The sequence below is a fragment of the Antedon mediterranea genome, chromosome 2 (genome assembly GCF_964355755.1).
Source record: "Antedon mediterranea chromosome 2, ecAntMedi1.1, whole genome shotgun sequence".
Lineage (NCBI taxonomy): Eukaryota > Metazoa > Echinodermata > Crinoidea > Comatulida > Antedonidae > Antedon > Antedon mediterranea.
The window spans coordinates 33,656,007-33,678,791 of NC_092671.1; the positions used below are offsets into that span (position 1 = coordinate 33,656,007).

General features: G+C 34.0%; 1 protein-coding gene across 1 annotated transcript in view; it reads right to left on the bottom strand.

The window, feature by feature from the left end:
- Nucleotides 1–704: 704 nt before the first annotated feature.
- LOC140040848 (uncharacterized) overlaps nucleotides 705–22,785 on the bottom strand; it is a 59,264-nt gene continuing 37,183 nt past the window's right edge. Inside the window, exons 7-11 of the mRNA XM_072087090.1 lie at nucleotides 7,099–7,143; nucleotides 6,524–6,553; nucleotides 1,734–1,760; nucleotides 1,571–1,609; nucleotides 705–1,029 (exon numbers count right to left, since the gene is read on the bottom strand). Of these exons, the coding sequence (XP_071943191.1) occupies nucleotides 1,019–1,029; nucleotides 1,571–1,609; nucleotides 1,734–1,760; nucleotides 6,524–6,553; nucleotides 7,099–7,143 (152 nt within the window). The 3' untranslated portion in view covers nucleotides 705–1,018. The remainder of the gene's footprint in view (nucleotides 1,030–1,570; nucleotides 1,610–1,733; nucleotides 1,761–6,523; nucleotides 6,554–7,098; nucleotides 7,144–22,785) is intronic.

Below are 22,785 nucleotides of genomic sequence, written 5' to 3' on the forward strand. Positions count from 1 at the left end.
TGAAGCAAATTATGTGCTCTGTACAAATATCTTTAAAACTCAAAATGTCACATTTACGACAAATGCCTGGTTTTGATTTGGCTGTACACATATTTTAAAATTATTGATGAGTAAATGGCGAGTTTGTCAGCAGACACGTTGATCTGGCAGGCTACGCTAGGCCCAGCTAATCGGCGTCGCTCTTTCATTGTTAATTTTTCTCAAAATAAAAAAAAAATCCACATTTATTTCTTAAGTTATTTTCTTATTTTTAGTGTCACATTATTAAAAAATGCAAATCATGTTATACATTAATCAAATTCAATTTTTAGTATGGACGGCGTTCTCTACCACAGATTGATTTTCGGAGTCGCAACGTGCTATTACGTTACTGGCCTTTGAAATGAACAACCGAACAATAAACAGTTCATAATTTATGCCATATGATCTTTTACCAGGTGTTTTAAAACGAAGACTTATAAAACGGCAACATTGCTACATTCACACCATTTTAGGGAACGTTAAACAATGGAAAATCATAACAACAATTGAACGTCTTCCATTCCCTAAAACGGAACAAGTGTGAATGTAGCTTTATAACCATGTATATGCCTATAAAATGTTCTTTGATGCAATAATGATCAGTATAAGAAAATCTTAACCAATGATGAAGGAATTGCGAGTACAGTATATGAAAATAAAGACAGATACATTGTAGCTACAGAAGCATTTTAATTGCCAAATAAAATAACACTCTTAATAAACAACACATGGACGATCAAATAGTTACACCGCTGTAAAACCGCTATATACCGAAACCAAAATACATAGGCCTAAACCATTGATTTTTTTTTAGGATTTTAAATGACCAAATTTGAATAGGAATTTAAAAGAACTACTGTACTCTGCTACAACCAGAGGAGACCAACATTAATGTGGTTCAGCCAGGGGTGTGTATAACTACACAGAACAAGTACTGAGAGACAATTTGTAACAGAGATTTGGTTAAACAGCGGATGATTCAGTGTAAGTCAACTCCTTAGTAACCATCTAAAAATACAAGTGAAACATTACTAATTTATTAGATTAAAATGTACATACAATAATGATATAATAGTTAAAATTATTCACACTGTACAGTTTATGGAAATTGTGAAAATTGTATTATTGATGACAACTTGTATGCATTCTTGTATATTCTCTTCATGTTAAGATATAGTAGACACAAAAAAGATATAACCTCTTTCGATTTGCTATGACTGACGACCAACCTACGTCATGTTTATTTATTGTGATACTGGGACGTGTTTCTTCGCTTCTGACTTCGACACTTAAAATTAAGTTGATAAACCGTGCCGTGATTGGTCAATAATTTACTCGTGGTGACCTAGCGTTTCGTCCAAGTGGGAATGAAGCTTTAGTAATTTAATGATTGAGTGACGAATAATTGTGTATGTAAAAGTATTCGATATTAATTATATTTTCTTTTATCTGTAACACCAAAATATTTACTTCGATGCCAACTTTTAAGTTGTTTTGACTATATTATTATTAATATATTGTGTTTTTTTAATATTATTCAAAGACTTACCGCTTTCCAAGTTTGTCTTTATTGGGGGACCACGAGGGCCTGATACAAGGAGTAGAAAAGAGAAAAGTTAAACACATTTTTACCAGCACAAAAATGATTGGTTATGTTAAGTTTATACTTATGTGTAATAAATACTATCAACATAACTATTGGTTATAATCACCTTCTTCCCTACGGATTCTGTCATGATCTGAAATAAAAACAATTAGTGTATCAATAATGTATACAGTAATGTGTGACATTTACAAAGATCAGATCTCGGTCCTCTAATCCGCCTAACCACCAATCATTCCAAAACATTTTTAAACTTTCGATTCAATTAATCAATTCCAATTGACCCAGAAATATAATGAGGTAATATAAATCAGTAAATGCTGGTTACCGATTTCTTACTTTAGTTTAACATGGTTTAAAAACACAATTCTGCATCTGTCAGTAAACTGACTCGTAGCTATATGACTTGCGATAGTCATTTGCACTCTTTCTACTTACAGCTGCACAATAGGACTGATTTATTATTTGTTTTATTAACATCATACCAGAGTGACTCCTAAAGTGATATTGAAAGTTTTATTCTCTTGAATATGCCATTTTAATTTCACATACTGTAATTAATTTGTTCTCTTTCTTGACCAAAAATTGAAATAAAAAATATATTTACCTAAAACAACTGTAATTTAAAGCAAACCAAAGTCTGGAAGTCATTGATTTTTTGGTTGAATTTAATGGTTTATTTTGTTGTTTATTTTGTATGTAAGTGGCGAAATTATTAAAACTGCGAAATGGTCTATATATAAAGTCATCTTTTTATTAATCTTAATGCTTCATGTTTTTTGGGGAAAGGCCTAATATAGCTAACATTAGAACATGAAAATTTTCGTCGTTGTGACAAACATAACTCTGTCTTCAGCAAGTCCTATTTTATTTAGAAACATTCTGGTCGGTAAATATTTTAAATTGTCCAGTTCGTACATTACAAATACAATGTATTTAGGTATACATTTATATAAAAGTACTGAAGCGTGTTATATAACAAGATGTGCTTAACATAGCAAATGTTGCGAACAAATAATTATTGTAAAAATATAGCCATTTCATCATTTTAAAATACTAATATGGATCGAGCAATACCAAAATGAATTTAGGAAAATCACTTTTTCATTTTATGTTTCATTGTTTATACTCTTTCTTTCACCTACCTATAATTTCGAATTTTCATTGAAGCATCTCTGTAAGGATAAAGGGAAAATCATTAATGTAATTGGAACATTTACGGTACGGATGCGTAGAACAAGTCCAACAAGAGAAGATTCGTAACTCTAATATAATTTCCATATGGTAAAAACGACATTTAAATTAATTGTAAGTACACCGGTGCTGGTGCTGTACGCCTTCAATGCTGTACGAGTTTTGATTAACCAATCCATCACGTCGTACTTGGTCAAGCATACGATCAGCTCCCGCTTGGACGCACAAAAGTATTCAAGTTGCTTGTGATTGGTAAACTTACTTAATAGGGTGATTTTACCACATGGAAAGAATGCTCAACTGCTTAAAAAAGATTCTTTATGCCTACGTACCATCATCCCGACGGATCCTGCGAGTGAGAGCTATCTAGAGGTTTTTTTTTTAGTTACATATAGGCATATTACCATTCTTAATCTTTAATCGATCACTTGTTGTTATATTTCATTCCAAGCTGTCCTTGTCTTTCTGTCATGATGCCAAATAATGGTCTATACTTTATTTATTTATTTTTTTTTATTTTATTAATTTCGGCAAACACATAATTTTCATTTCATTTATTTATTTCACTTTACAAATATGTAAATATAAAGTGGAGGAGCCTAAAAGAAAGCAAAGCTTGTGGTGAATAGGCTCCTCAAAAAAAAAAAATAAATAAAATATAAATAAAATAACACAATCAGTAGAAACTCTAAAAAAAAACAACAATTTAACTAATATCTTTTCTCTAACACATAAGTTTAACATGTTTAAAACTAAAAAAACAAGTAAAAAAAAGATTATATAAATTATTTAAGAAATATCCAAATATATCAATAATAAAAGAATCAATAATAAAAGAATTTACAAAGAACCTTCAACCAATAATAGTTTAAATTGACGTTTAAATAAAGCACAGTTATGAGATTTTTAAAGAAATACAGGAAGAGAATTCCAGAGTTTAGGTCCAGTGTATACAAGGGTATTCATTTTAAGACTAGTAAATGGCAGGTGATACTGATCTTTTTGTCTTGTTTGGTGAGTGTGGTATTGTTTATTTTGAGTGAATTTACTGGATATTATAGGGGTAAGTGTCCGGCAGTTAATTGAAATCTATAGAGATCCTCAATTTTTAATATTTTATTTTTTTGAAAGAGATCTTGGGTGTGAGCACGAAAAGTTACCCTGGAGATAATTCTGACAGCTCGTTTCTGGATTAATACAATTTTAGTAATAGTTGATTTTGAAGCATTTTCCCAAGCAAGAACACCATAATTTAAGTACGATAAAATAAGAGTAGAATATAAAATATTTAATACTTTTTGAGGAAATATTGATTTCAATTTATGCATCATGCCAACATGTTTTGATAATAATTTGCAAAGGTAATTAACATGGGCTTTCCAGTCAAGTCTGTCATCATTAAATATACCACGAAATGTTGAGTTGGTTATTTGATTAATAGGAACATTGTTGAAAATAATATCTATAACATACTATATTTGTTACTAAACAACATAAAATAGGTTTTTAGCATATTTAGTAAAGCTTGTTTGCATGGTATCCAAGTAGTAACTTTTTTTAGTTCTTGATTAACGATGTCACAAAGACTATCTGGATCATCGTGTGAATAAAACAGACTTGAATCATCCGCAAACAGTATTTACGACATGACATTAGATATATTATTGCAATCATTTGCATAATTATGAAGAGAAGTGGGCCCAGAATCGAACCGTAGGGACACCACATGTAACAGGTCTGCAGCTTGATTCAAAATTATTTAATGATACAAATTGTTGCCTATCAGAAAGGTAATTTCTAAACCATTTTTGAGTCACACCTCTAATTCCATAGTTTGATAATTTATGCAGTAAGATTTATGATTAACTGTATCGAAAGCTTTAGAGTAATCAAGGAAAATACCAATTATGCATATGGTTATCTAAGGCTGATGTAATCATGTCAACGAAGTGTAAAATGGCTTGTGACGTAGTGTGCTTTTCTATAAATCCAAATTGAATGTTTGAAAAAAAATTACACTGGTTTAAAAAATGTAAAGTCCGCATATATACAAGCATTTCTAAAATTTTTGAAAATGATGTCAATAGTGAAATTGGTCGGTAATTTGATGCTTCTTGAGGACTTCCTTTCTTTAATAAAGGAATTACTTTCGCAATTGTCATTCTTTTAGGGACACACCCGTTACATATTGAGAGATTATATATATGAGTTAAAGGCGTTGGGAATAATGCATTTAATTAAATCATTGCTTATTCCATCTAATCCAGGACTTTTTTTTCTTAAGGGTATTTACACTATCAATAACGTCCATTTCAGTTATTGGAACGAAAAAAATACTGTTTTTATTCGAATCATTCTTATAACTATGAAAAGCTTTGTTTGTAGTTGGAATCGATTGTGCTAAGGAAGTGCCAATATTTGAGAAATATTCATTGAGGTGTTCAACTATGATCTGTTTGTCATCGATAGTTTGACCATTTTTTATTTTCCGATCTTTTTACGACTTTGGTCGGGATTAAATACAGGATTTATCACTTTCCACGTTCCTCTTATATCATTGTATACGGATTGGAATCGACCGAAAAAAATAGTCTTTTTTAGCAGAACGTATTAAGTATGTAAGAATATTTTTATATTTGTTATATTTCGTCTTACATTCGAGTGTTTTAGAAAATTTAAATTTATAAAAAAGTTTGTTCTTCTTATTTATTGATTTTAATATAGACCTTGATATCCATGACATACGAGGGATTTTTTTACGACTTCTGACGCGATTTGCCCTTCTTTGACTAAAACATTAATTTTGAAGAAATTTAAGTCTTTCCATAAATACATCAAAAGACTTGTTAACGTCATTTTCATCTAGAAATAATTGCACATCAGAGTTTGCCAAACGTTCTTTAAAGTGAGCCAACGATTGGGGATTCAAAGAGTAAATTGTCTTATTACAATGACAGTTACAATGTTGATTAACCGTTAGCGAGGTTTTTGCAAATAACGGATACAATAATTCCCGAGACCGGGAAAGGGTGGATATTGCTAAATATATTGTAACAGTTACACGTGTGGGTTTGGTAATAAGTGGAATAAGTGAAAATGAAATTAATGTATCTAGAAATTCACTAATGCGTGCATTTTCATCGTGATGTAGTAAATTTAAATTAAAATCACCCATAATAATCACATTTTTATTTGTTAATGCTTGATGTGAGAGAATGTTTTCAATGTCAGTGTTAAATAATGATATGTTACTTTGTGGTGGTCTGTACACGACTCCAACGACAATATTTTTTTTATTAGGACATCTGATTTCTCCAAATATAGATTCCAATATGTCATTCATAAATTGTAATTCAGATAATTCTTGGCAATCGAATGTACAAGGCAAGTATATTGCTACACCACCTCCACGTTGATCGCCATGTCTAGGGTTTGTTAACAAATTATAGCCGGGGAGTGAGTAAAGGTTATATAAAAAATCAGATAGCCAAGTCTCTGTGAGACCAACAATTGTAGGAGCAGAATCAATATGTAATAAAAAAGAATTATAAAGGTGGTCAAAATTTGTATTCATGCTACGGATATTAAAGTGTAGTAATGAAATTTGGTTTTTATCCGATGCAAAATATTCATGAAATTTGTGTTCAGTGAGGTATTCACAATTGCAATTGCAATTCATTATTGCAATGTCTTATTCATACTCACCTTCATCCCGACGAATTCTGCTACCATGCTCTGAAATGTAATAAAATAAGAACACACACGATCATGCTTCACTGTCATTTTTTAAATATTCTGTTATTATGCTAAATAATGGCGTATAATTATTTTGTTCCTTTAATATGTCATCCACTTTTACATAGTTACTGAAGTGAGGTTTACTGAAATTCAGTACATTATGGAAGTTAAAGGCAGCCATGTTGTGCAACATGACGATGATTCTGGGGGAGGAGATTATGTGAGATTGGTTTTTAGTTACCTAAAGCTAATGTCAGAAGGCTAGGCTTATGGCCAGGTACTGTATAATAAATCGTATATATACTGAAAATGGAGAAGGAGGAAGTTAATTATTGCATTTAATTATTATTATAACGCATTGCAAAATGACTCACTTTTATACTTTAATCAATCTAACTTACCGTTAGCGTTATTTACAACAGGAATATGGACACATTACTTATAGATTATTAGTTCCAAGTCATTAAAAAACATAATATGGATCGAACAAATACTGAAATGTATTCACTTTTTCAGTTTGTATTTTTCTTTGTTCAACCTACCAATTCGGTTAACTCCCTTTTGACCTCCTCTTCCTTGGAATATCTCTGTAAAGAATTGAAAAAGACGTTGCCTAAATTGAAACATTTGACAATATACATTGACTTTATTGTGTTTTCCTATGTATTTGTCACATTTCTACATAGCTATGTCGATAATTATTTATATTATTTAGGAGTAGGTTTGCAAATTTATTACATTTTAACGCTGTTCTTTTTGACTGTTTTATTGCAATGTTTTATTCCTACTCACCCCTATCTCGACGAATTCTGCTACCATGTTCTTCTGAAATGCAATAAAACAAGAATACACACGATCATGTATACTTCACTGTCATTTTTTAAACATTCTGTTATGGTGCCAAATAATGGCCTATAATTAGTTTGTTCCTTTATTATGTTATCCACTTTTAAATAGTTACTGAAGTGAGGTTTTCTATTTTCTTTTATAATAATTATGCTATAATTAAATTGTTTGGTCTTTATGTAGTCTGTTGCTGATGAAAAAATAACGTTGCATCAAGATGATCGTCATCACTGGTATGACCTGAAATGCAGTACATTATAGAAGTTAAAGGCAGCCATGTTGTGCAACATGGCGATTGTTCTGGAAAAGGAGGTTATGTGAGATAGGTTTTTAGGGTTAGGGGTTTAGTTATTAAAGCTAAGGCCGTGAAGATAAGCTTATGGCCAATATATACTGTATAGTATAAGGTTTTGTACAGATTATTAAGGAGGAGGAAGTTAGTTGGTGCATTTAATTATTAATATAACGCATTGCAACATAACGCTAACTTTTATACGTTATTTAATAATAACACATTATTTATAGATTATTAGTTCCAAGTCAATTTAAAATATGGATCGAGCAAATACTGAAATGAATTCACTTTTTTCAGTGTGTATTGCTCTTTCTCCCACCTACCAATTCCGCTACCTATTCGACCACCTCTTCCTCCAACGGGGAATATCTTTGTAAAGGTAAATTGAAAAACCGTTACTTAATTTGAAACATTTGACAATATACATAATCTTCATTCTGTATTTGTCATATTTCTACATAGCTATGTTGATAATTGTGTATACTATTTAGGAGTAGGTTTGCAAATTTATTACATTTTAACACTGTTCTTTTTTTACTGTTATTTTGCAATGTTTCATTCCTACTCACCTTCATCCCGACGAATTTTGCTACCATGCTCTGAAATGCAATAAAGAATAATAAATGGTCATATATAGTTCACCGTATTGCCCTGGCCCTGGTCTAGTAGGTTCTGTATAATAGAAGGTATATGATAATAACTTAATTAGCGTTATTTAAAAAAAAAACAGAATATAAATTGCATTATAGATATATTTTTGAGACATGTGAGCCCGATAAACAAATACAAGGAAACAAGTATTGGTTGTAAAGTTATTTAATATGAATGGCAAGTCATCGTTGCAGCATGCACATAAAAGGAAAACACAAAAAAGGAACATTGAGAGTCTCTGAAAGGGCCAAATTACATGTCTCAAAATCGTAATTGAAAACAAAATAGAGAGGGAGTGGAGGGAGGGAAGTGAAAATTATTTTACTTAGACAAAAACTGGCGTGGTAATCTTTTGACAGCGTGAGGTGAAGAGGATGAGATGCTTACGCTGTCAAAAGATGATTGCGAGGGCGCCCCGCAATCACGTGATTTTGACACATGTGAGCCCGATAAACAAATACAAGGAAACAAGTATTGGTTGTAAAGTTATTTAATATGAATGGCAAGTCATCGTTGCAGCATGCACATAAAAGGAAAACATAACAAAGGAGCATTGGGATGCTCTGAAAGGGCCAACACAGTTGGCAACGAAGGGGCCAACGAAGCAGCCCAAATTAAGTGCAGGTAGAACCGATGACAAGCCATTCCGATGTTGGTGCAACATATGTTGACACCCAGAACGTATAGAAACTATATACATAGTCTACCTGGAGCAACATGTGTTGACTCCCGTACCCGGTTGACCATTAGAATCTGATAGGTGGAGCAACCAAATATTGACATCGAAAAACGTATAGAAACACCTACATTAGTCTACCTGGAGCAACATGTGTTGACTCCAGTACACATTTAAACATTTTAATTAGGTAGGCAGTGTAACCAAATGTTGACACCGAAAAATGTAAAGAAACAATCTCCATTAGCCTGCCTTAGTACGCGTTTGAGAATTGAGTTTAATAAACGGTGCAACCATGTTGACACCGAAAACATATAAATAACTTATTAGTCTACCTGGAGCAACGTGTTGACTCCGATTGAACATATGATTATAATTGGCGGTGCAACCTATGCTGTCACCGAAAGAAAACAAAAATGAAAAAAGTAAAACGATATACAGAAAAAATAAGTATCAAACTTTGTTTAAGCTTGACGCTTAATGCCCAGTCATGCTTAGGAAATATGCCAACCAGCCAGCACCCATGTTTACAATGCTGTATTTGACAAAGTTATGTAGTTCGACCATCGTCCAAAAGTCATAATGTCTTGGTGAGAGTGTCCAAGTGATTTGATGAAGGTGTTAAACTGTGTATGTTTCAGACTAGCATGGCGAGCTAATTGTTTAAGCGACGAGGAAATCATTTTCCTATTTACTGGTGTTCCATTTTCAAGCAGGAAGAACGGGCCTGCCTTCGGTGGTCGCATCCTGACCTTGACGACACTGGACATATATTGGGCTTCCGGATTTTTTGGTGCAAGACGAAAGGAGGTGAGGAACGCTTAGAGTGTTTGAAAGAGTTGAAGTTTATTTGCACTTTAGTGGCATGTACTGTGATATCAGTTAGCATTAGTGTGTGTTCTGCGGCCTTGGAGACTACTGCTTCACTGGCTCTGAGGCATGCGAAGTAACATATTATGAACAAGGCTCTGTAGAGGATGAATTCGTATTTGGATTTCATGCTACCTCGCATATGTCCAATTAGCGTTACAAGAATGTCGGAGGTGACCGGCGGTCTGATCGGTTTGGATGGAGAGTTCGTTTTTTGTTTCGCTACTCCTCTGCATAAAATGCTGACTGCTGGATTTGCGGTAGGGTCTTCCATAAATGATACCCTGTGCACGAATGACACTGCGCTAAGGTAGTTTCGAATCGTGGAAATCGCCAGTGCATTTTTAGTCAGCTTACTTACATAGAGAACAATTGTCTGTGGAGTTGCTGGTAGCGGAAGGCTTAGTGATTTCCTGAATTGGTTAAAATGGTGCCATTTGCTTTTATAGTTACTAGCGGTTCCTTTGCTTAATGAGTTCCACAGTATCTCTCGTGTGAGGATCTTCAGTTGTTTAGTGGTCCGAAGTAGATTGGTTGTAAGTGCTTTGGTATCTTTAGCGGTGTGCGGTTCATACTGTGCTCCTCTAGCATGGCTTCCGTTTCCTGAAAACGAGAAAGAGCGTCACATATCCTGTTTTGCTTACCAGGGATGTGCCTGGCTGTAAACTGAACCTTTTCGTTTGATGACGATTTTTTGTTAAGCACATATACATCAGCTAGGTTATCACAGTGGAAAACTACATGGGTGTTGGCTAGCTGTTTTGCAAAAAACGAAAGCATGACATAGATGGGGTAAATTTTGAGAACCATGATGTCGAACATTTTTCAAGATTCCGGCCAGCGGCCTTGAATCCAGAACTTTTGGAAGGTCGCACAAAGTGCGGTATTTGAGGCATCAGAGGAGAAATGTAAACGCTGCGAGTCAAATTTTTGTGGGGGTGAAAAATGGTAACGCCATTGTGTTTGCTAAGAAAGTCAGCCCACATTTAGAGATCCTCCTTTGCTGAGTCAGAAAGGTGAATAGTTGAAAAGGGGTTAGTTAGACCGGCCGTTAGGGCATAAAGCCTTCTTATGAACGCCAGTCCAGAAGGTATGCAAGTGGCAAATTGTAGCTTTTCAAAGAGATTGAAGGGCTCTCAATGTAGTTGAGTGAAGTGTGTGAGGAAGTTTTGAACTTCAAAGGGAGTAACGTAATTGTATTATCTCAGATGGAAGCCTGTCTTACATTTTCTGTAAATCAAGTTCAATACCCAGGAAAGAAATGGTGGTGGTTGGTGAAATTGGGCTGTTGTAACTTTTTTGTAAGGATATATTTCACTCCGTCAGAAAACTTATTGAATATTTGACACGAAGATCCGCCGCCTTGGGGAAGCGTTTTATCGTAGTAATACTAGCCTAACCACGTGAAACCTGTGAGGTGATATTGAGTGGGATGTAAATGTATTAAGGGTCTTTCACACCTGTCCCGGCACGGTTCCGGTTCGGCGCCGGAAAATCCAATCGAACGTCAATGTTTCGTTTTCACGCGGCTACGCGCATATCGATTGGCGCATAGCCGCGTGAAAACAAAACATTGATGTTCGATTCGCCGGACCGGAACTGTGCCGGAACAGGTGTGAAAGACCCTTTAGTCTGTATGCGTTACTGGTGTCCGTCTTAGCCATGAATGCTGGGTGATTGTGTATGTCAATTATGTCTATTGCGTTGGCAATTGTTTCGTAATAAACTGTTATGCAAAACCCAGGGATGTTGTGATTGACAGCGTTTGAGTCATAGGGATAGGAGAGGTTGTGGAGGATACGAAATTTTTCAGGTACGGAATTTCCGGAAGGTTGTTGATGATAGCTTGGGAGTTATTTGCTGTAAAAGCAGCCCCATGTAAGGTAGAAGCCATGAGCGAAACATTGGGTTAAGTAAGCGTGGTGTTTTTAACCAGATAGGAGTGCGCTTATTCTAGTCGGAATTATTGGGATCCCGAGCACTGAAAAACGAGTGGCGGTACTGACAGTTTGTCTGGACACATCTATTGAATATGTTATGGTAGGAGATACAGAAGCCGAGTGGACGCTCCACGGTTGGATGTTTTAGAGGTTTATGGTTAGCTCGTTGCGTCTAGTTTATGGAGGAGGTCGGCTCAAACCAATGACCAAGAGCAAAGTGTGTACTCCCTAGCCATTCGAAATTATCAGTCGTAAAAGTACCATTAATTTGGATGACTGCGCATGAGGTATTTAATATACTTAAAATAATTTAAGATGTCCTGCATGTATTTACTTAAATGAAATTGTGGCAAAGTCGTGAAAGGCCTAGTGCCAGTTGTATTCGTTTAAGATGCGGCATTTGGGCTTAGGCACAAGTTCAAAGGTACCAGTGAACGTTAGCGTCAAAGTTTCCGCTGCGCTGTTGAAGTCGAGCAGATTGTGCAGCTCGATGAATTTTTTGACACGGTAGGGGTTTGAGGAAGAGAGCTGCCGGTAGGTTTGGCTTACCGACATTAATCTCAACCACAGAAGTTACCAGGGTTTCGACGATATGCCTCATGTCCTTTAATTCTTTATTTATGTCAAGTTCAGGTACTGGCATGGTTATTTTTTGGTGCCGTATTTTTTACCTCTTGTTAGTTCTTTTCCGTCCTGACATGTTGTATCTGTAAGAAAATCTTTGTGCAATTAAGACGGAAAAAAAAATGTGTGTGGACAGATATCATCAAGTTGCAGTGGAAAAGGGCCCTGCAACCATGTTAAAGGAGTGAATAAAAGATTGGAAACAAAGAGTCAGCATTGGGGTAGTGAATGAACCAGCATGAGTCATTTAATGAAATACTGTACTTAGAGGAGGGTGATAAGACACCGCCGTATGGGGTGATAGTAGAGGGACCAGCATGAGTCATATAACCTGCGCATGAGGTATTTAATATACTTAAAATAATTTAAGATGTCCTGCATGTATTTACTTAAATAAAATTGTGGCAAAGTCGTGAAAGGCCTAGTGCCAGTTGTATTCGTTTAAGATGCGGCATTTGGGCTTAGGCACAAGTTCAAAGGTACCAGTGAACGTTAGCGTCAAAGCTTCCGCTGCGCTGTTGAAGTCGAGCAGATTGTGCAGCTCGATGAATTTTTTGACAAGGTAGGGGTTTGAGGAAGAGAGCTGCCGGTAGGTTCGGCTTACCGACATTAATCTCAACCACAGAAGTTACCAGGGTTTTGACGATATGCCTCATGTCCTTTAATTCTTTATTTATGTCAAGTTCAGGTACTGGCACGGTTATTTTTTGGTGCCGTATTTTTTACCTCTTGTTAGTTCTTTTCCGTCCTGACATGGTGTATCTGTAAGAAAATCATATAATGAATGCTGTACTTAAGAGCATGAGAGATAAAACACCGCCGTATGTGGGGGTAGTTAATGAACCAGCATAAGTAATTATGTGGTGGTAGTAGGGGAACCAGCATGAGTCATATAATGAATGCTGTACTTAAGAGCATGAGTGATAAAACACCGCCGTATGTGGGGGTAGTTTATGAACCAGCATAAGTCATTATGTGGTGGTAGTAGGGGAACTAGCATGAGTCATATAATTAATGCTGTACTTAGGAGCATGAGTGATAAAACACCGCCGTATGTGGGGGTAGTTAATGAACTAGCATAAGTAATTATGTGGTGGTAGTATGGGAACCAGCATGAGTCATATAATGAATGATGTACTTAAGAGCATGAGTGATAAAACACCGCCGCATGTGGGGGTAGTTTATGAACCAGCATAAGTAATTATGTGGTGGTAGTAGGGGAACCAGCATGAGTCATATAATGAATGCTGTACTTAGGAGCATGAGTGATAAAACACCGCGGTATGTTGGGGTAGTTAATGAACTAGCATAAGTAATTATGTGGTGGTAGTATAGGAACCAGCATGAGTCATAATAAATGCTGTACTTAAGAGGATGAGTGATAAAACACCGGCGTATGTCGGCGTATGAACCAGCATAAGTCAATTATGTGGTGGTAGTATGGGAACCAGCATGAGTCATAATGAATGCTGTACTTGGGAAACCAGCATGAGTCATAATGATGCTGTACTTGGGAAACCAGCATGAGTCTTAATAATTATAATGAATGATGTACTTGGGGAACCAGCATGAGTCATAAGATGAATGCTATACTAACTATATAAACCATTCAGATGTGTGCAAAATATTTGCCAGTTTAGCGTAGCATCAAGAAAGAAAAACAACAAGTTATTATTTATTTCTTTTGGATGTAAAACAATGGGAAAATAATAAATGGTGTCAACAGTGTATTGCCTGGCATTTTGTTTTGTTTATTCTGTTTAATTATGTATTTATTTTCCTCTAAAATCCGGTTCCGGATTGTCCACAGTGACTGCAGTAGTAGTAACAGATAATAAGATTGTTGTTATTTAATGGCATAAGTTAGCATAAGAGGCTCCGTGCATTAAAGCAGACCTTACTTTTTAACTAGGTCATTCGATCCGAGGTCGATTATCAAAATATCTGGCTTGAATGTTTCCACTTGATTTACAAAATTAGTTAGGTCGTTTATCTTTAGGCCGGGCACCCCCCAAAGAACATATTATCATAGTGATGACTGATTCGGAAGTCAGGCAAAGGTCGATGTGAACCAAGTATGGAGTCGGACGAATTACCCAAGCCATGATGGAAAGCGAGGCTTTCGCTCAAACCGGAAACAAATGAGTTGAGCCTAGGCAACCAGACAACATAATTACAGTAAAGTATGAAAAATCGAACAAAATGGGGGTAAGATAAGGTGTTAGATAAATTCCAGTCAAAGTATATTGTGTGAGTACACACAGCCTATAAGTGTATGAGGATAAAATGAACTGGTAAATGTAAAAGTGAAAATTATTTTACATAGCCAAAAACTGGCGTGGTAATCTGTTGACAGCGTGAGGTGAAGAGGATGAGATGCTCACGCTGTCAAAAGATGATTGCGAGGGCGCCCCGCAATCACGTGATATTAGCTCAAATGCTTCATTCATCTTCATTTTATAATACTACATTTTACGTATTTCAAAACATTGAGGAATACCACTTACTTTCTATATTATTACCTAAGGCAGGCTCAGCATAGAAAAACAACAGTACCGGTAATAAAAATATAACAACCGACAATTGGAAGCTTCTGTAAAATAAAGAAAATAGACTACTTGGTAATTGGGTGGGATGGTCGCGGTTTGGAAGAGGTTCCGACATAGCCATTCTATACACAGGAAGGCAACTAAACAACACCAGATTTGGTTCCGATTACCTCACTTACTCCCGGAATGTGTAAAATTGCATTGATTATCTAAACATACAGTAGTAGTTATTTTGTTGTGGAGAAACCAGAATTAAATCTCTCTTGAGCTTATTTGTTTTCCCGGCTTTCTATTTATCTAATACTAAGAATAATAAGAATCTCTAATAACTTATCAAGTGTGAAATAAAACGAATGAATAAACAGTATGTCTAAATATGCATGCGATTGCCTACATAAGCAAATTGAACAAAATGTTAATTCAATTTTGCAAATAACACCAAACGAGCGATTGAATATACGATAATGTTTTATATAATAAATAATATAATAATAAATTAAATGGCAAATTGATGATGTTGGTATTAGTGGCTGAAACTCAATGGAGATACAAACTAAAATAAGCGAAAAGCTAAATCAAAACGTAAAAAAAGTACAATTAGCAGATAAAGTAATATATTTTATGTATATAATATAATAAATATTTATATAATAAAGTAATATATTTATATAGTACCTGCTTTTATAACAGTAGTCCATTACAAATAGAAGATCTAGATTAGAAACCTCTACGCTGGCAATCCAATCAAGTCCTAAATCAAAATCAAGTGGTCATGACATCGAATAGTTTCTTGAACTGTTAATTTACCTAAAAATACTTGAAGCAGATTACGTAATCGAAAATTACTTACAGTTTACGTGTCATGATTGTACAAGAATACTGCTTACATGTAGTGAATCAGATTCAAATAAATTAAACAATATTCACATCGATGATGAAATTGATATTTTAAGAAAAAGTGAAATTTGCCATTTCAAAAAGTGCTTTTCATTTCAGAAAATGTTTTAATTTAAAACAGTTTATAAAAGATGAAATAAATTACGTCTGTGAGCCTGTTGCCATTTATTTCATAATCGATTTTTAATCCTTATTGTTAAGCTATTCATATAATAAAACACACCTGTTAGTAACGTTATTTTTATGGAGAATATATAATAGAATTTATACAGTAATATATTGAAGCTAGTCTTTCTCTAAGCATAGTAATTTTAAACCAAAAATAATGTAGAATTGTAACTATTTTTTTAAAAAGAAAATTATGATTCATAATTATTTAAAAAATTAATGATAATCTCATTTATATGTTGCATTAACTGAAATATTTATAGTATTTTAAATAGTTATGGAAGAGATATACTTTAACATCGGCGTTGAAGCTTCACATCCTATAGCCTAAAATTTTAGGCTACAGGATGGGCCTTATTTTACTAAAAACACATCTGAGTTGCAAATTATTTGCTTAATTCAATTGTTTTTTTTGCACTATATTTTAATTAGTAATTAATCAAAATTACACATATTTTGCTTGGATAATAATATAAGAGAAAATAATATGTGTGTTAGAAATAAAAAAATATACTAATAATAATATAATTTTATTTTAGTGCATGCATAGCCTACTTATAGCGTTTAGCTTTTTATGTTGATCCAGTAATTATGTGAAATAAAATGTGTTTGTATTTAGTGTTACCGTTTATCCCGAGGGGCATACTAATTAGATATATGAATTACACAAATTTGTATTGCATTTTTTCGGATTACCTTTTTTAGTCGCGTGGAAGCGACTCTATAGTTCACTATGTCGGTCGGTTGGTCGGTCTGTCTGTCTGTCTGTCTGTCGGTCCGGTATCACTATGCGTTTTATCGCTTTCTGACCTTATCTTCATATCAGTTTAATCTAGCTAGGTCAATTTTTCACAGTATATTCCTTATGGCCAGGAATCAATGTGGTTATGTTTTCACGATGCGCAATAAAAAATTACGCGGTCTACGCACGATTTAACGAAATCACGTTTGTAATCATATCTTCACAACCATGAATCACAATTAAATATAATTTGGTACTCATAAATTTCAGGGCATAAATCATCATATGGCAATACAATTACGTGCGTAGCGCATGTAACGCATGCGTACGCGCGCTTAAAATTTTCAAAATTTATTTTCGATGAAATAAGAGTACATTTCAGGCAATTTTAAGCGTTTACAAAATTGCCATGAGTGCGCATATTTTTGCGCGCGCACTGCGCGTTAAATGTTCTTGCCCACTCTTTTTGCCCGATTTCTGTTTTCTTGACTTACTTTTCAACTCGAAATTACGTTATACGAGCACGTCGAAAGTGACAGGCTACGCACGTGTAAATTAAAAAAATATAAATGTTTTTAAACATTTCAGTAATTCCGGTGAGTATAGTTCACTATGTCGGTCGGTCGGTCTGTCTGTCTGTCTGTCGGTCTGTCGGTCTGTCGGTCTGTCTGTCGGTCTGTCGGTCTGTCTGTCGGTCCGGTATCACTATGCATTGTAGCACGCAACTTAATGGCTGTTGGCCTTGTTTAGTTAAACTTCATAAAAATGCATAAAAACAATAATCAAGTGCAACTAAGCGAAATAAAAGCAAAACCTACACGTTCATAAACAAACGATTCATATAATATTACTGTATTGCGAGTAGGCCTATGTATAATTATATTCAGATCATGGCAGAATCGGGATGAAGGCGAGTAAGTAATTTAAATTTAATAACACTAATTTAAATATATATATTTTAAGTGTTCATATGTTTTTAGAAAATATCCCAGTTTATTTTAAAGATGTCAAGTAACATAACATAAACCATGACTATTAAAACTGTAAAAATCAAGTACAATAGGCATAATATTGAACTATTCGTATTGTTTGAAAAGTTTTTAGTACTTTGATTTACTGCGTTTCAGACCGTGAGAGAATCCGTCGGCAAACATGTGAGTAATTTAACTAAACGTTTTATTTAGATAAAACCAGATGAAATATAACGTTTCAAAATATTCATGAATTCTTTTCGGCTCTTTGTAGATTAGATTAATTGATGACAATAAAATCACTTTATTATTGGTATAAAAAAGCGAAAATGCCATGTTTTTACCTTTAAAAATGGTAACCATAATTTTTTTAACAGTTTTATTGCGTCGATTTAATGGTTGTTAAAGGTAGATAACAGATGGATTAAAATAGAAGACGTTTAAACAAAACCAATCACCAATTTAGTTTATTAAAAGCTGATGTTAAACACTTCGTACTGCAGTGTTCCTATTATCATGTCAACTAAACTGTAAGTATATACCATATAATGTTGTGTTACCTCCTAGTGACATAACATTCAATATCACTATTATTAGTACAATAATATACTTTCCATATTGATTTCTGTGAGATTTACTGATATTGTTATTGCACCATATTTCGGTGGCATAGTATACAAATAATAAATGTTTATGAGAGTAATGGTACAAATGATGGCATGAGGTGAATGATGAAAGATTATATTTCACCAAGGCAAAGCCAAGTTGATATATAATCTTTCATCATTCACCAAACACCATTATTTGTACCATTACACGAATATAAACATTCACTGTTTTTGTTTTATTGTTTTTCAAATAAAAGGTTATACAAGGCCAACATTTGATTCACATTGATTAAAGCAGTAACATTTAATTTGTGGTCATATTGTATTTATATGGATTTTATAAACACACCTACTGTATTGTTAATTATGTATCGTATTAACAAACGACCAAATAATCCTAGGCCTAGCAAGGCTAAAACGCATAGGCATAGCCTAATACTAACTAGGCTGAAAGGTAGCAATACCAAATACAAAACTTTGGCAACTGGAACTCATCGTCTTATAGAGATGTTCACATTAATTAATGAAAATCCTACAAACGATCTAAAGCTAATTTAAATGCCTTTTTGATCTAAATTAGTACACATATATCTCTCCGAAAAATGTACTTTCATCGCGAAACCAGTCATAACAGTCAATCTTCGCGGCGAAAGTACAGAACAGGTGGCGCTGTTGTATTTCAAAAGCAATAGTATGATAAAAATATTTTCAAAAGCGAAAAGGTATTTTTTTTAGTACACAATAAAAAGGACTATTAAACGATAGTTCAATAATGCGTACCATTGCACGTCATGTGACCACAATCATCCAATCAAATGACAGGAATTTATATAGGTGTTATATAATATATTCTAGTTCTGGTTTTGAAAACCAAAAGTAACACAACTCCGTTGTAGATACGGAGCAATCAGTTAAATATCTGCAATGTTGTCAGTAAGCAGTTATATATTGAATTAGAAACTACTATTGCCACGAGGTATTGATCTATGAAATGAGGTTGAAGATAGAAATTTACTTTCAGGGATAAGACCACTTAACACAACAATAAAGAACAATGTACACCTGGTGGTACCAATCGAAATTCATACATCAATGCCTTTTTACACAAATATTTTCTCAGATAAATAAATCACGCTAAACTTTTATTAATTTACACTTAAGTATTGCCAATTTTCGCGCGAAGTGAAAGCATCAGCTTTTACGTTTGCGTAAAAAATCATTATCTACACATAACAAACAAAATTAATGCTATAGAAAATATGGCTTTAAAAAAGAGAATAGCTACTTCCACCTGATGTCTGCAACTGAGCTGTTTTCAATCGCAAAATGGGATTTGCAAGATGGAAATGCGTTGGCCTATCCCGACGCTTTTGACTTTCCAACAAATTCTTCTTGTGGGAAAACAGGCTTTTATAGAAATCCTCAAAGAGTGATCTACACAATATTTCATTTTTATTACAGAGGCTCGTTGGTTTTGGCATTTTTAGTAGTGTTTGTGCAATGTGCAAGTAAGTAATTTATTTTTTTTAAATCGTTTTATTTTACCTTGTTTCTGTATTAGAGTAATCAAAATATTTCTTAAATTCAAGTATTTTATTTAACTTCTAATTTCCCAATACCCATAATATCTAGAGGTATAACTATATACTGCTATGACTGTGTCTTTTATTAAGAATAGATTTATTATTATACAATTATACATAATTATAATATAAACAATAAATAAATTAATACACGTTATGCCAGGATTTACAACATCATCTATATATACTAGTATATACATTTACGTAAGGGCAAAATTCGGTAAATCGCACGTTACTTCTTGAATTTTTACTCGATGGTATATAAAGTTGGTTCGACTTTTGGTACTGCTTTTAACCACCTAATGTAATACTATTTAATAATTAAATTGAGTTAGATAATTAATTATTGACAATTAAAACGAATTTAGGTTCAACAATTTGCCCCAAATAGGGGTGTTTTCCAATCGTGATATACACTGTCTAATGATGTCCTTCTTGAAAAATACCCTTACACAATCATACGAGAATGCTTCGTATTTACCTATATTCTTCTACGATAATTGTTTGTAACTAGATAGTACGCTCGCTTCGCTCGCGTACCATCTAGGTCGTGCCCACAGATGGTTCTCGAATACATAATTATTTCAGCTTTAAAAAACTGACGATTTCAAATGTACGTACAATAATACATGTCGTTTACAGGAACGAATAAATAGACACTGATTTATGTACTCAACTAAAATTAGCACACTGGGAATTACTTCCGAAAGAGAAACTTGTCACAAAATGAGACCAATTGTTTAAGTCAAATGTAAACAAACTTAATTTGTGTTATGTATGTAACATTAGGGTTGAGGGATGGGGAAGAGGATAGGTGCAAAGAGGAACAATTTTTAAATATATTCTTTATCCATTTAGTAACGAAATATTAGGCCTAATTGTTTTCATGTTTTACAAATAATATACCAAAACACAGTAAAACATTGCGATGTAATACTTTGTTGAAACTATCACCGTCCTAGTCAATTGAAGTAGTACAGTACATGTAACGATACATCACTACGACGTGTATTTTATATAATGTAAAACAATTTGTGAAAACCACATCTATTCGGGGAAAATCATGAATTCGATTTAATCGTCAATAAATATTAAATTATCTAACTCAACTTAATTAGTAGGCCTAATGGTTTTCAATTGTTTCTTTGAGCCAATTCATACTTAAGTTGGTTCCTACCCTACCCACCAAAGTTGTTCTGCGTTTAAGGCATGTGATGCACAGTAGGCCTATCCTCTACTGGCTTTACAACGCTACTCATGCCAGTGAGGGAAGGGTGATGACGTGGGTGGTTTAACTGCAATAATAAAGATTTGTACATAATATACGGCGACTGAAAACGCTAGCTCATTATCCGTTAAAATAAAATTTATATCCAACCTCTGCAGCACAGATTGAAAAAAAAAATGGATCGAATTTCTGTTATGAGTATACAGTACTTACCTTTACGACGCCTGAGGAATAGACACCTGTGGAACAGAGATTGGAATATTCCATTCTTCGCAAATCAATACATTTGTATAAACGTATATTAAATCTATCAAAATAGTATTTTTGTAAGAAAATTGGCCTGTCTTCAACATTATGATGCTGTACTCGAGCTGTTCAACCAGTTTTCAGCCATTAAAAACAATTATCGTAGGAGGAGATAGGAAAATGCGAAGCATCCTCGTATATTGTCTGCGGGTATTTTTCAAGACGGACATCCATTAGACAGTGTATACCACGATCGAAAAACACCCCTATTTGTGGCAAATCGTTGAACCTAAATTCGTTTTAATCGTCAATAACTAATTATCGAACTCAATTTAATTAGTAAATAGGGTTACATCAGGTGGTTAAAATCAGTACCGAAAGTACGAACCAACTTTATATACCATCGAGTAAACATTCTAGAAATAACGCGCGATTTACCGAATTTTGCCCTTACGTAAATTTATATATAGATAACTGAATATCGGTTGAACAACTCGAGTACAACATCATAATCTTACATGTTTTTCCTCTTTCCCATCCCTCAACAATAATGTTATATATAAAACACAATTTCCAGGGTGCTAATTTTAGTTGACTACATAAATCATCGTGTCTATATTATTTATTCGTTTCTGTAAACGAAAATGTATTATAGCCCTGCGGTACGTACAAAAAAAAAAACACATTCTTTTACGCTGGAATTACCATCTGTGGGCACGACCAAAGTAAGCGTACCATCTAGTTAAGTTAAAGTATGACAGTATAAAATGAGGATATTATAATTGCAAAAGCCTCCTTCACAAAAAGGCTATTCTAAATGATCCATACATAATATTTTAATTTACTACATTTCAGAAAATACAAATAATTATTTTCAAAGTATTCATATTTTGCTGTGCTGTTTTTTTTTCAGAAGCTCCTTCTCCACCTCATCCACCTGCTGTATGGAATTATGGAACGACTGAAAGTAAGTCAGATGGTAGTAATAATTAGCATAATCTATTTATAAATGTACGTAAGGGCAAAATTTGGTAAATTGCGCGTTACTCCTAAAATGTTTACTCGATGGTATATAAAGTTGGTTCGTACTTTCGGTACTGATTTTAACCACCTGATGTAACACTGTTTACTAATTAAATTGAGTTAAATAATTAGTTATTGACATTTTAAACGAATTTAGGTTCAACGGTTTGCCACAAATAGGGGTGTTTTCCGATCGTGGTATACACGGTCTAATGGATGTTCATCTTGAAAAATACCCGCACACAATAATAAGAGGATGTTTCGCATTTTCCTATCTCCTTCTACGATAATTGCTTTTAATAGCTGAAAACC